Source organism: Ammospiza caudacuta, chromosome 1, assembly GCF_027887145.1.
Source record: "Ammospiza caudacuta isolate bAmmCau1 chromosome 1, bAmmCau1.pri, whole genome shotgun sequence".
Lineage (NCBI taxonomy): Eukaryota > Metazoa > Chordata > Aves > Passeriformes > Passerellidae > Ammospiza > Ammospiza caudacuta.
Genome location: NC_080593.1, coordinates 144,744,420 through 144,757,685, shown reverse-complemented (window position 1 = coordinate 144,757,685; position 13,266 = coordinate 144,744,420). Strand labels below are relative to the sequence as shown.

At 48.2% G+C, this 13,266-nt stretch overlaps 1 protein-coding gene across 1 annotated transcript; it reads right to left on the bottom strand.

The window, feature by feature from the left end:
* Positions 1-996: 996 nt before the first annotated feature.
* Positions 997-4,887, bottom strand: MYC (MYC proto-oncogene, bHLH transcription factor). Its single transcript, XM_058813111.1, has 3 exons — positions 4,789-4,887; positions 3,185-3,890; positions 997-2,139 (listed from the first exon to the last, which is right to left on the bottom strand). Exons 2-3 carry the CDS (start codon positions 3,873-3,875, stop codon positions 1,565-1,567), a joined length of 1,266 nt encoding a protein of 421 aa, XP_058669094.1. The 5' UTR covers positions 3,876-3,890; positions 4,789-4,887; the 3' UTR covers positions 997-1,564.
* Positions 4,888-13,266: the final 8,379 nt, after the last annotated feature.

The following is a 13,266-nucleotide window of genomic DNA, read 5'->3' as shown; positions in this document are numbered from 1 at the left end:
AATATGTATTTAACAGAATTATGAAAATCAGAAAAGTGCAAGGCCCAAGTTTTTAAAGAACACATTCTTCCTCCACATCAAAGGGCTCATTGATTTGTTACTGAAGTCATGACTGAAGTTGTGCTAAGAGGGTGAAAAGGGGAGAAAAGATCAAATCTAATCTTTGGAGCAGTGTCAAGCAAGTACCTTATGGCATATCTGAGGCTGATCATGAGACAAGTCCTGAATGTAAATATTTTTTAATATGTCTGGCAAATGTTAGGAATCTGTCTGAGGAATCTTCAAGTGAGAAATGGCTCTCCTTTTCCTTTGCTCCCTTTTCTGTGTCCTTGAACTTTGTATCCCTTGAAATCCCAAGTAACTATTCACATTAATAAAGTGTTAAGGTGTTTGACCAAGATTGGCTCTGCTGATTTCAGCACTTAAAAAGGGAAACCGCTCTGTTGTTTTAACCACTTCAACACTCACCATCTCAGTTTATTTTCTTATCCTCTTTAACTTCTGTTAAAATCAAACAGGAAGCAATTAAGGTGAGCCTACTACAAAGCAGCCCTCAAAGTACATGGCTATGTCCTAGTGCAGAATGAAGGTCATGCCCTGAAAATGTAATTATATGTATGTGGAAGGAATGCAGAGCCTACATACTGGGGTGATCAGTGAGAAAATGCACCACTCCAGCTTTACTTTCAGCAGGCAGCTGAGCATGACCAACACAGGCAGTGCTACCACACCTGCATGGAGGACCTGGAGGCAAGGCAAGTTGAATTGACAGGGCACATTACACTGACAATTTTATCCACTGGAATTAGAGATGGAGTGGGAGGAAGAAACTGGTCCCTACAAAGCTGCAAAACTATCACCATTTCCTCTCATCCAACCCCCCTTTAACTTCAGTCAGTTCACTGCCAGGATGACAGAAAAAGGAATGTCATGGAAATGGACATCTAATGACAACAGTGGGAGACAAAGTGAAGTCTTTACACAGGATTTAGCTAATTAGATTTTGGGCAAATATTTATTTATCTAAAAACAAAATAAAAATCATTTTTAAAAGGAAAAAAAGTACTTAAATAAAAAACAAAATTGTGAAATGTTATGGCACAGAAGTTCAAGACAAGTATAAATCCAGTTGCCACAACTGTTGCGTATTAATGTTGCACATTTTTCTATAAAGGCTTTATTAAAGGTATTTACATGGCAATATGATGTGTAAATATATACAGCAAACTGGGGACAACTTTTTTCTTTTGGATTCTCATATGAAAAAATGCCTTAAATACAAAATCTTAAAAGAAAAAAAATTGAAGAGTTCATCCCCAAGCATGAAGAATGTCCCATCATCCCTTATGTCCAAAGTATCAATTATGAGGCAGTTTTGAGGTTCTGGCCAAACCCTTGGGAGATTCAGCCAAGGTTGTGTAGTCTCAAGTTAAATCGCACAGCATGCAGTTGCAATAGTTCCATACTTGATGGACCACATAGTTCATGAGAGATATTAGATTCATTAATATTTTACCATAGTTTCAGTCTAGTTTGCATTATTCTAAGTGATGCTCAAGAGTTCCTACGCACAACAGTTCCTTAGCTGCTCAAGTTTGTGTTTCAACTGTTCTCTCCTCCGCCTCAACTGCTCTTTCTCTGCAATCAGTCTGTGTTCCTCCGACTGGATGGAAAGAACGTACTCTGTTGCTTTTTTCAGGATGACAACCTTGGGAGCCTTTTCATTGTTGGCCACCTCGGGTATCTCATCACGCAAGGCAAAGAAACTCAACTTCAGCTCATTTCTCCTCTGGCGCTCCAAGACGTTGTGTGTTCGCCTCTTGTCGTTCTCTTCCGAATCTGACGAGCCTGACGTGCGCGGACTGGAGCATTTTCGGTTGTTGCTGATCTGTTTGAGAACTCTGCCACTTTCCAACCTTAGCCTTTTTGCAGCTGGGTATTCAACCTTGGTGGAGGGAGGAGCAGCATAATTGTGCTGATGGATGTTGACATGACACCGTTTGAGAACCAGCGGGCTTTGGTGGGGTTTACTGTGCTCTTCTGACGTCTCTGTGCTGCTGGACTCTGTGCTGGATTCATATTCATTTGCTTCAGCTAATGTAACAACATCGATTTCCTCATCCTCCTCTTGTTCTTCTTCTGCCATTAAAAAAAAAAAAAAAAAATTAATAACTTGCATGTAGGCACTCTCAAGACTACTGTATGTAAAGGGAAGGCTACTCTGAGTTGCACAACCAGGAACCCAATGACAAGCCCTTCTTAAATCTATTTCACGATGCTGGACATGGCTTTCCCCAAGAGCCTTCCCTTTAAGGAAGCAATGCTTCAAGTGCAATAGGACACATGGACTGCAGTCCAAACCCTGGCTGCCTGATTTCAAAAAGTTGTGATGATCTTGCGTAATGTCGAGCGCATGAAAGATAGTAGGAAAGTTTAACCTCGGTTGTCAGCAGTACAGCGCAATAAAGCTCCCAGACTCAAGCTGCCCTTAATTATGGATTTAGAAGGCTTTGGCCACGCCTTAAAAGAAAGCTTACTTAACACACATGGGTATTCAGAGACATTTTCTGAATCTCTCATGATCTGTTAATTTGTGGAAAATAGGAGGGAGTTTGGGGGGGAAAAAAAGGAAAACTAGTTTTAAAAAAGGAAAAAGGGAAGGCTGTAGCGCTTTGGGTAGAAACTCACTTACAAACCAGATTTACGAGGGAGCGGAACCCGCTGTCACATACCTAAGGAAGCATTTCTAAAACTTTCCCAGCCCCATTCACTCCCCTGCAGTCACTTTCACTAGCACCTCCCTGACTGCACATTCTCCCCGCGGCTCTCGGGCTGGAGTTAACTCCTTCCCGGCCCACGGGTGAAACCGGGAGCCAACCTTATCGGGACCCCACGATGAAAGTTTATCCCTCCTATACTTTCTTTATATTTTCCCCCCCGCTTTTCACTCCCTTATTCCCCGGAGGAAAAACTGGGCTGGTTTTCCAGGAAATAAGCTGGCTAGGACTCTCCGCGCCTCGCAAACGTGGCATTAAAAAAAAAAAAAAAACTCGCACGCGGGGAGGGGAGCAAAAGGGGGCAGCGGAGGGAGGCGGGGGTGCGGCTGCCTTCCAGCCGCGCCCCGGGAGCCCCCGGCGCCGCTCGGTTCCCACGCCCTCCCGGAGCACGCGTGGCTCCCACTCACCCGAGTCGCTGCTGGTCGTGGGCGGCGTGTCGGCGCCCAGCAGGGACGCGGGGCTGGCGCCGGGCGGCGCGGCCCGCGGGGCCCGCTCGCTCAGCGGGTACGGGAACACCACCGAGGGGTCGATGCAGTCGGCGGCGGCGGCGCCCAGGTCGTGCAGGTAGAGGCTGCCGGAGGCGGCGGGGGACGCGGCCAGTCCGGGCGGCGGGGCCGGCGGCGCGGCGGGCGGCGCTCCGGGGCGGGCGGCGGGGCCCCCCTCTCGGCGGGCAGCCTGGTAGGACGCCAGCTTCTCCGAGACCACCTTCTCCAGCTTGGCGGCGGCGGAGAAGCCGCTCCACATACAGTCCTGGATGATGATGGACTTGACGGTCTCGTCGTCCGGGTCGCAGATGAAGCTCTGGTTGACCATGTCCCCCCCGAGGAGCTCGGTCACAATCTCCAGCTGGTCAGCGGTGGAGGGGAAGCAGGAGGCGGTGGCCAGGCTGGAGCGGCGGCTGGGGGAGAGGGGCGGCGTGGGCAGCAGCTCAAACTTCTTCCATATGTCCTCGGACGGGGCGGGGGGCTGCAGCTCGCTGCCCCGCTGCTGCGCCGCCAGGTAGAAGTTCTCCTCCTCCTCCTCGAAGTAGAAGTAGGGCTGCACAGAGTCGTAATCGTAGTCGTAGTTCTTGCTGGAGAAGCCGGCGCTGAGCGGCATCGCGGCGGCTGGTGCCTGCGGGAGGGAGGGGAGAGAGGGGCACCCGGTGAGCCGTGGGGGTCGGCTCTCCCCGGCTGCGGTGGAGCTACCGGCCCCCGGCGCGCAGCGCTCCCTCCCGGCTCCGCACACCGCGCCGGCAGGGAAATGCGCAGTCGCGTTTAGTAAAAAAAAAAAATTATAATTATAGTAATAATTAAAAAAAAAAAAAAAAAAAAAAAAAAAAAAACTACGACCCTCCTTCACTCCGTTCTAAGCGCAGCGGAACAATCGGGAGGCGCGACCTGACCCGCCGAGGGATCGGTTGTCAGCTCCCGGACCACCCTCCCCGCTCCCCCGGAGGGGCTGCGGCAGCCCGGCCGCCCGGCTCGGCTGGGCTCAGCTCAGCTCGCTGCCGCTCACACGGGGCACGGAGCTCCTTCCCTCCCGGGACCGCAGCGCCATCCCTGCACCCCGTCCCGGCGGGAACGGGTGCCGAGCGCCCGGCGGCTCCAGCCGGGAGCCGGGCGGTTCCTCAGCCACCCACCTGGGCGTGCTGGCACTGCGCGGGGACAAGCAGCGACCTTGGCAAACTTTGCCAAATCTTGTCATATATATATATATATATACATATCGGCATATATATATATATATGCATATAAGCAATATATGTAGCAACCATACCCTGCCCGCGCATACGCGAGAAGCAAATGCTCCCCTCCCCCCCCCAAAAAAATTAAATTAAAATCCGAGCGCAAGAAAAAGGATGGGAACGCCGGAGCCCCAGCAGAGGAAAGCGTCCGTCGGGAGGGACCGTCGGTATCCACGTCCGCGGAGCGCAGCCCCGCCAGCAGCCGGGGTGTCACCAGCCCGTGTCAATCCAAACGCCACAACCGCGGGAATCGAGTGATGGGAAGCGAAGAGCCCCGCAACTCACCGGCTTCTCCAACGCGCCAGCTGCGAGACGTAGCGAGGCGATTATTGCAGGCGGTGCGGGAACAACGAAGGGAAAATGGATAGATGATAAAAAGAACCGCCAGAAAGGACGGAGGGAAAATTAAAAAAAAAAAAAAAAAAAAAAAAAAAAGAAAAAATAGGCAAAACGCCGGGAGAACGTAGGTCTCTTCCTCCCACTACGGTTTGATAAACCCCACGGAGCGGCGGAGCTGCCGCCTCCCGGCGCTCTCGCTCGCTCGCTCGGTCGCTGCTCCGGGGCGGCGCGGCGCGCTGGCCGGTACAATAGAAGTTTAGTTGCTTTCCTCCTTTAAAGCGCCGGCGAGGGGCGGGGGAGCGGTGGCGGGGGCGGGGGCAGCACCGCGGGGCCCCACCGCGCTCCCGCCCGCCCTCGGCAGCCGCGCAGGCTCCGCACTCAGCCGCGGGAGGGCGCGGTGCTGCGCGCCCCCTGCGCTCCTGGGCGCGCACAGATCCGCGGCCGCGCTCTGCCCCCGCCTCCGCCGGCCAGGAGAGAGAGCGAGCTGCGCCGGCAGAAGGCGATGCCGCGCTCCGCGGCCCTTTTTATTTATTTTACTATTTTTTTGTTGTTGTCTTTTACTACGAGCCTCGCACGGAGAGGTCGGAAGTAAACATAGTAGAAAAAAAAATTAAAAAAAAAAGAAATTACTAGCAGCGATTAAAGGCAGCTCCTCGCCGCTCCCCTCCTCCCGCTGGCGTTCTCGCAAGGGAGAGCGCGGTAACCCCGATGGCGGCGGCGGGGAAGGGGCTTCAGCCGCCCCTCGCCCCCCTGGGTGAGGCTCCGGCACCTCGGGGCGAGCAGAGCGCAGAGCGGTGCCCGAGGGGCAGCGGAGGAGGCGCGGGCTGCCGGCACAAAGGAGCGTGTGTAGCTGGGGCACCCCCAACCCGGTCTCCGCTTGATTATCCCGCCTCTGCCGGCGTCTGCAGAGGATTAAACCGGGAGGGGGCGGAGGCAGAGCCCCACGGGGGTCACCTTGCAGCCACTCTCCCTTTGGCGGTCCCCGCGTGTGCCCCCGCCCCGGCTTGTGCCGCCCCCGCTCTGACCACCTCCTCTCGCCCCCTGGTGACCTCCCTCCTCTCAGTCATCCCCGAGGGAAGCGGGGCTGCTGCGGCTGCAGAGCTGCGACGGGGCGCTCCCTCCTATTCCTGTTCTCCATCACGGCGGGTCCCGCGGGGACCCCGGCTCCGAGGAACCTTCAGCTGCCGGCGACCCTCCCGGGCGTCCCCGACCTCCTCCCGCAGCTCCCGCGCCTGCCATTCTCTCGTCCCCCGGGGCAGCCGCCAGCCTGCAGCGAGCTGCGCCCCGCGCATCCTGCCACCACATCCCCACGCCGGCCTCCGCACTCGCGGGAGCTGGAGGGACACCCCGGTGTGCCCCCCTGAACGCTTCCCGGCGCTCTCCCGTTCCCACCGCGGGCAGCCCGCTGGGATGTTCTCTGCCTGTATGTGTATTTTTTCCCCGCTTCCCAGCAATGTGCACAGCACACGCGAGCACAAGCCCTCGGGGTTGCGGTGCCGCCCCCCGGGCTCGGGGACCCCGTCCGTGCCCAGCCCGGGGCGGCCCCGCGTTCCCTCGGTGGCCGCGCCGCTTCCGCGGGCCCAGCGCGCCCCCTCCCGGCCAGCGCGCCCAGCGCGACCCCGGCCCGCCGCGCCCTGCGCCGCACCGCCACCCCCCAAAAACAGCGCCAAACCCCGCCAAAACGCACCCAGCCACCACTAAACAAAACAAAATAACCCCGCTCGTTCTGCTGTTTCCGATCGTGTCTGGTGAAAAGCGTTTCGCCAAGCGGAGTGTATACAAACATCACATTTCTCACGGAGCAAAGGGTCGCAAGGAACCTCGGGCCATCTTCTGTCCCACGTCCTGTTGTTTAAAGGAAGGACAGTTTTACGTGGAGAGGGTGACAAAGCAAGAGCCGTGACATAGGCATGGTGTAGATGCTTCACCTACTGACATTTCCAGATTGGGATGTCCATACCTTTGCTCAGAAATGGCTTAAAATACAATGTGCTATTCTTAAATAACATCCCACTCTGCCCGTAGCAAACCTTCTTTCTGTAAATGGAAGTAACACGACTAAAGGCAGGCCAGAAAGGTGCAAGATCCAAATTACTCTAGTTACAGCTGGTGTAAAATGCAATGTGGGCACCTGTCTATTTAGGAATAGCATCACTTTTGCCAGATACACAATAAATGTCCTCAAAATTGTAAAAGCCATTAAAGGTCAGATGGAGCTGATAATAGGTGAAATATTTTGAAATTACTCCAGGAGAGATAGGGTTGAAAATCATGATCCCATTCATGGTTGCAATAGAATCACAGACAGAGCAATTAACTGTAATATCACAAAGGGTTATGACTTAAAGTGGAGAGGAATAAGTAACATGAGCAGATGGACTCTTAAAATACACTGTGTTCACAAGAATGGAAAAACAGGAAGGGAAGACTGGGAGAAATGTGCCGTTGAAACAATACAGCCTTCAGAGGAAACAGTCTTTAAAATATTCTACATGATTTCTCCTGGTTTGTGTAGACTGTGAGTTCACTTTTTGTTGAGGAGCCCACTCTGAGGTGCACCAGCATGGATCTTATGAGGCAGTTTTAGTGTAGGTGAAAAAATATTTTGCTCTGATTTCTTATGTTCAACCCCAGATAAAAAAGAACAGAGGCAAGGGGTGAAATCAGTATCAATTTCTAGTAAAATGGCCATTTTGACCAAATAGCTGTTACACAGAAAGAATAAATGCACAAGTATAACATTAAGATGACAGTGACAGCAGAGTCAATGTGATTGTTTTGTCATGGAAGGGTTTAGTGATCAGTAGGAAATGGGAGGGGGCTGAGCTGGGACCCCAGGTGAAATGTGTGTGATACACCCACAGAGTAGGAACCTGTGAGAAGCAGAAATGAAAGCAAAACGTGAGAGAGAAGTAGAGCTGGTGGGAAAAGGTCTTGCACTCCCCTGTCTGGAAACCCCTGAAACACAATGTGCTGTGTGCCTGTGCCACCTACTGCATGTTTTGCTCTCAGGAGACATCTGCAATTTCTTTTTCAGAGGACAATAATTAGCTGGCTAATAGTCATAGGGTCACCATGAACACTGTACTGGGTCTAGCCTGGGAACTCCAACCTAAGAAAAAGCCTGGACCAGCCAGAGTGAGTCCAGTGGAGGCCATTAAGATGATCAGAGGACTGGAGCACCTCTGCTGTGAGGAAAGGCTGAAAGAATTTTGGTAGTTCAGCCTGGAGAAAAGAACTTACAATGCCTCCCAGTAACTAACAAGGGCCCATAAGACAGCAGGAGAAGGACTTTTGACAAGGGGACATAGAGATAAGATGAGGGTAAACAGCTTTAAACTGAGAGTAGGTCTAGATTAGAGATCAGGAGGAAATTCTTCTCTTTGAGTGTGGTGAGGCACTACAACAGGCTGCTCAGAGAAGTTGTAGCTGCCTTATCCCTGGAAGTGTTCAAGTTCACATTGGATGGGGCTTTGAAAACTTGATCTCATGAAAAGTGTCCCTGCCCATGGCAGGGGATCAGGACTAAATGATCCTTCAGGTCCCTTTCAACCCAAACCATTCTAGATGTCTATGAACTCAGAGCTATCTCCAGAAATTTCTGCTGAAAGTTTCGCTTGACCTCTCCAAAGCTTTGCAGGTTTCTGGCCTTTCACAAGTGAGAAACAGGAAAGTACTAACTAGATATTAATTAGTCTTGGAAAGTCCTAAGTCCCTGAATGAGTGATATACCCAAACAAATGTGGTCATTGCAGTCAGAGACACTAAAATAGGCTAGCACACTTTCACTGATAGCATCTGTGCAGAGAATCATGTCCCCACCACTACCCCAAAAGACCCCAGTCTGAAAAGCAGACATACCACAGCTTCAAGGAGAATCAGATTTACCTTATTACTGTGAAAGCCAGAAAATAAATGAGTTACTTTTTCATCTCTTTCAGCAGCTGTAATTTCTTTAACAATAGGAGGTGGGATATGTGTAGGCAGAATCTGACAGTGTTTCTGCAAGCTGCACAGCACTGACTAAATTAATAACATCTTCCTAACCCCCTCCTCCAGGCCCAGGGAAACTCATATGCTGTGCTAATGAGTACTTTCTCAGTGGACTCCCCCAGCACAGGGGAGAAATGCAGACATCTGGGAGGGCCACTGTCCTTGTCTGTTTACTGGGGTGAAAAACAGAGACTGAAATGCACCTCCTGTCAAAGATGGGCAGGACCCACCACTGCAGTTTCCACCCAGCTAGATCAGTACAGCAGCCATGGTCCATGAGTCTTCAGAATGACCATCAAGTATGCAGGAGAAATCAGTGGGTTTTATGGCTGATGTGTTATCAGTAAATATGAATAAGAGAATAACAGAATTATCATCAATAAAATAGAAATTAAAAATGAAATGAAATGAAATGAAATGAAATGAAATGAAATGAAATGAAATGAAATAAAATAAAATATGCTAGTTTTAAACCAGAGGTAGCACATTTCACACATATCACATACTAAAGTCTTGTCTGCTGTTGGAAGCCAAGGCTGTTTTTACCCTCACCCTGTGGATGTCCCTCTTCAGGCAGAGATGTCATGGGGTCAGTGAAAGTGGTATCTAGTGTAATTTATTTATTTTCTCTTCCTCATCCTCTCAGCTATGTGCCCTAGAGTGTTTGCAGCAATCATGGCAGCTTCTTCCTCGGCATCATGCCAGCCTGTGATCCTCACCATGGAAAAACTCAAGCGGTTTACTACCAACAGGAAAAGGGAAATGTAGAGAAGGAAACTGAAGAAAACTGAATGGGGAGAGCACTGAAAGTATTACACTTCTATTAAATTACTCTCTCCAGAGCTACAGTGAGTATCACCTCCCTCACGGAAATCCATGGAAGTCCCAGAAAAGTAAGTTTTGTCATCAAGAGAATCAGGAAGAACTTGAAATGTTCCTCTGGCTTGGGCAAACCAAAGGAGATTCAAAATGATACTTCCTAGGATCCAGAGATTTTTTTTTTTTTTATTGTTAAAACCAAACACTTCAGATTTTAATTTATCAATCTGGCAGTGCATGTGAAATAAGACTTTTAAAATTATTTGTAATTGCTAAAACCAAATATTTCAGATGCTGATTTTTAAACTGAATATGAAAGCAAGTCTTTAGTGAAACAGAAGTATTAGCAATTTTTAAAGGTGGTCTGCCATTAGGCACATATGTACTGATATATATTTGTCTTGCTTTGTCCTGTTGTCTGGGATCACGAAATTGAAGAAGACATCAGACTGGAAGACAGGAATTAACTGACATTAGCTAACTAACAGTAACAAACATTTTTGAATTCGGAGAATAAAAGCCTTTACACCAGGTTTGGTCTTTCCACGGTGTGCGGCCTTTACCTTTTTTTGCTTTGGGGTAAAATTGCAACAGCTGTTAATTTAACTTTGTTTACAGACAGTTTGACTTTGCAGCTCTTTCAAACCATCACAGCACCTTTGGTATCAAATTTTAGTTTGTTTTCAAACAGGGCAGCCCTTGATGAGTTTATTCTTAATTATGTAAAATGAAACTATTTATCTGTGCATACAACTAACTTAAAATCACAAATAAAGTTTTTTGGGTTTTTTTCTGCTAGCTATTTTTGTTGCTTAAATACAGTACCTGTAAACTGATCTAAGTTCCAAAGAAATAACGCTAAAAATACAAGCAGTTTGAGTTTACCTTCCTACACGAATTAACACCTTTTGACATGGATAACTGGAAGGCACCAAGTTAACACCAGTAGTTTCGGCATTCCTTGATAGAAAAGAATTTTGTTCAGCTGTGGATTAAGGATGAATTACAGGAAATCTGCACTGATTTAAGTGTTTGATAAATGAGATGATTTTAAAGATAAACAGTTATTTTTGAAAGGCCGGGTAATTTAAATTTCTCTTCGAAAAGAAAAAGCAGAGCTGTTTCAAAACAATCAGTCCCAAAGGCCAGTCACACATCCCTGGCCTCTGCGTTCTCTGAATTGTATGCTGCACTTATCAGATTGTCAAGGCATCCCGGCTCTGCTTGATTAAGTCCTCTTTAAAGTGTTACGGTCATTTGCAACTACTTAATGATCCTTTTAGGTACCAACGCCGTCAAGCCCTGATCTTTGGAGCTGTAATGGCATCAGAGCCTCTTCCATGCTCCAGCCCTTCAGTATTGGTGCTCCCTGTACGGGACTCGCTGTCAGCTGTGAGGCACAGGAATGAATTTTCCCGCCTCCCCACGCATGTGAAGCCACCTCCACATCACACCTGCAAGTGCAGAATCCCCCTCCCCTTGGCCCGACACTGAGGAGGTTTGTAACTGGATTGCAGCTGGAAAGAAGGACTGAAACTTATTGTGCAGGTTTCTTATTAATGCTAAAAAAAAAAAAACCCAAAAAACAAAAAACCCTCCTATAGCAACATCTTTGCAGGATTGGTATGAAAGCAGAGGAGCAAAGAGCTCGCTGTCATTCTTGCCACACATCCTGTGGGGGCACAGCTCCAGAAACATCTGAGTGCATCAGATATTATCTGGAGGAAGGAATGTGTCAGCTGACAGCAAGGCTGGAAACTATTGAAACAATTGTCAGCTGGGCCATTCTTACAGATGTCTCTTGTCTCTTTGAGAATTAATATTCACCAATCCTGTCCCATCTGCAAACAGGTGAGAGCAAAGGACCCTTCTAGGAATTATGCAGCTGGATGCTTTAGAGATGAGGTTTCTGATTGCTATCAAATTAACAGGTTCAGCCACAGGAACACATTCCAAGAAAGAAAGTGGCCCCATTGAAAGAGAATATCTGGAAAAGTAGGAATTGTGTGGCCTTTAGAAAGCACTGGAGATTCGGGGTGTTACTGGTCTTGTAGGTGGTTGGATCTGAGTTTGTGGGGAGGTGGAAAGTTATATCAATCTACTTATCTGAGCCAATGCAAAGTCCATGCTTTCTTCAATGTTCAGGTTTCTGGTGAAGATCATCAAAGCTCCCTTTTCTGGCTCCATGTTGAGCAAGCTCAGAAACACAAGTTGTTTTTTTTTTTTTTGTCTTGTTCAGCAAGTGAAATGATGATTTTCTCATTGTCAATCCTTATATTAATCTTGGAGGTCCTGTTTGATTACGTCTTTATGGGAAGAAGGAAGATGAACTTGTAGCAGTGAGTTTGTAAGTATTTACAAGAAACATTCCTGACTTCTGTCCTCTGTGGGTTTCTGTTTATCAAGTCATGTTTTCTTTTGACCAGTTTATGGAGAGTCACATTTACAAACTATCCTGGTGAATGATAATGTTTGGCCCCTGTAATCAACAGCAAATCCTTTTCAGTGCTATCCCAATGAAATTTATTTTCCAGCCACACTCAGCCAAAATGATGCTGATTCCAGCATTGAGCACTTTCTGAGAACAGCTCAGGGCATTCAGCAGTTCAAGTCAGTGTGATGCTGACATCCTTCTCATGAGCAGCACTCTGCACAGAACCTTTCAGAGTAGCTGCTCATCTCCAAAGTGAGTCCCTAAAAGGCATCAGACAATTTCTAACTCTTCACACCTAAAACCTTTCCATGCATTCAGTTAGAGTCTTCTAATAATGTTACCTGGCTGATAACCCTAACTTCTCTCCAGCTTTGTTATGCAGTCAGTTAATTCTGAATTCATTGGGGCATATGTAGTCAAGTGTAGCTAAAGTGTTGCCTTGGCTGGGTTAGGGCTTGCACTGCCCAGGTTTCTGGGTCCTGGTTGTCTCAGGTCAAACACCTAGATATAAGGGACAGACAGCATTGAGGAATATGGGTTAAGCCATCAGTGGTGGTCATGTCAGCAGGCTTTGGGCATGCAATGTTACAGCTATGCACTCCTCTAAGCTCGTTGCATGACTGTTTTAGCATCACTTGTGCTACTTTTGGTGTAGTTTAGTTCAGCTTTCCAGCAATCAGAGTAAATTCTGAACTGTTTAACCACACTCAGGCCAGACATCTTTGGGAGATGAAGCTTTCTTATCTGTGGTGGCTGCTGCTGCATTTTGAAATGAGCATAAGAGAGGCAAATACATCCATGAACTGGTTTGCTGCCAGTATGGATTTAAAAGCAAAACCCAGTCAGAAAGGCTACCGAAAAACTACTTCACTTGGCTGATAACTCAATTTGTTGATAAGAAAGAGGGAGTGTTTTGTCTCTCTGTATCAGATAAGTGACTTATCACTCCCTGCACTGCTGATGATGAACATGTTCATCTGGCAGATAGTGGCAATAAAGCTGCATCTCCCCTTTGCACTGCAAGACATATGCTGCATCAAATGAAATTAAGGGACATAGATTTAAATAACTTCTTGGTAAATGCTTTTAAAATCAATTTATAATTAACCTGTGGAACCTCCTGCTGCATTTTGTTAGAAAGGGAAATATCATGCATGATAATGGATGTTTCATGTAAG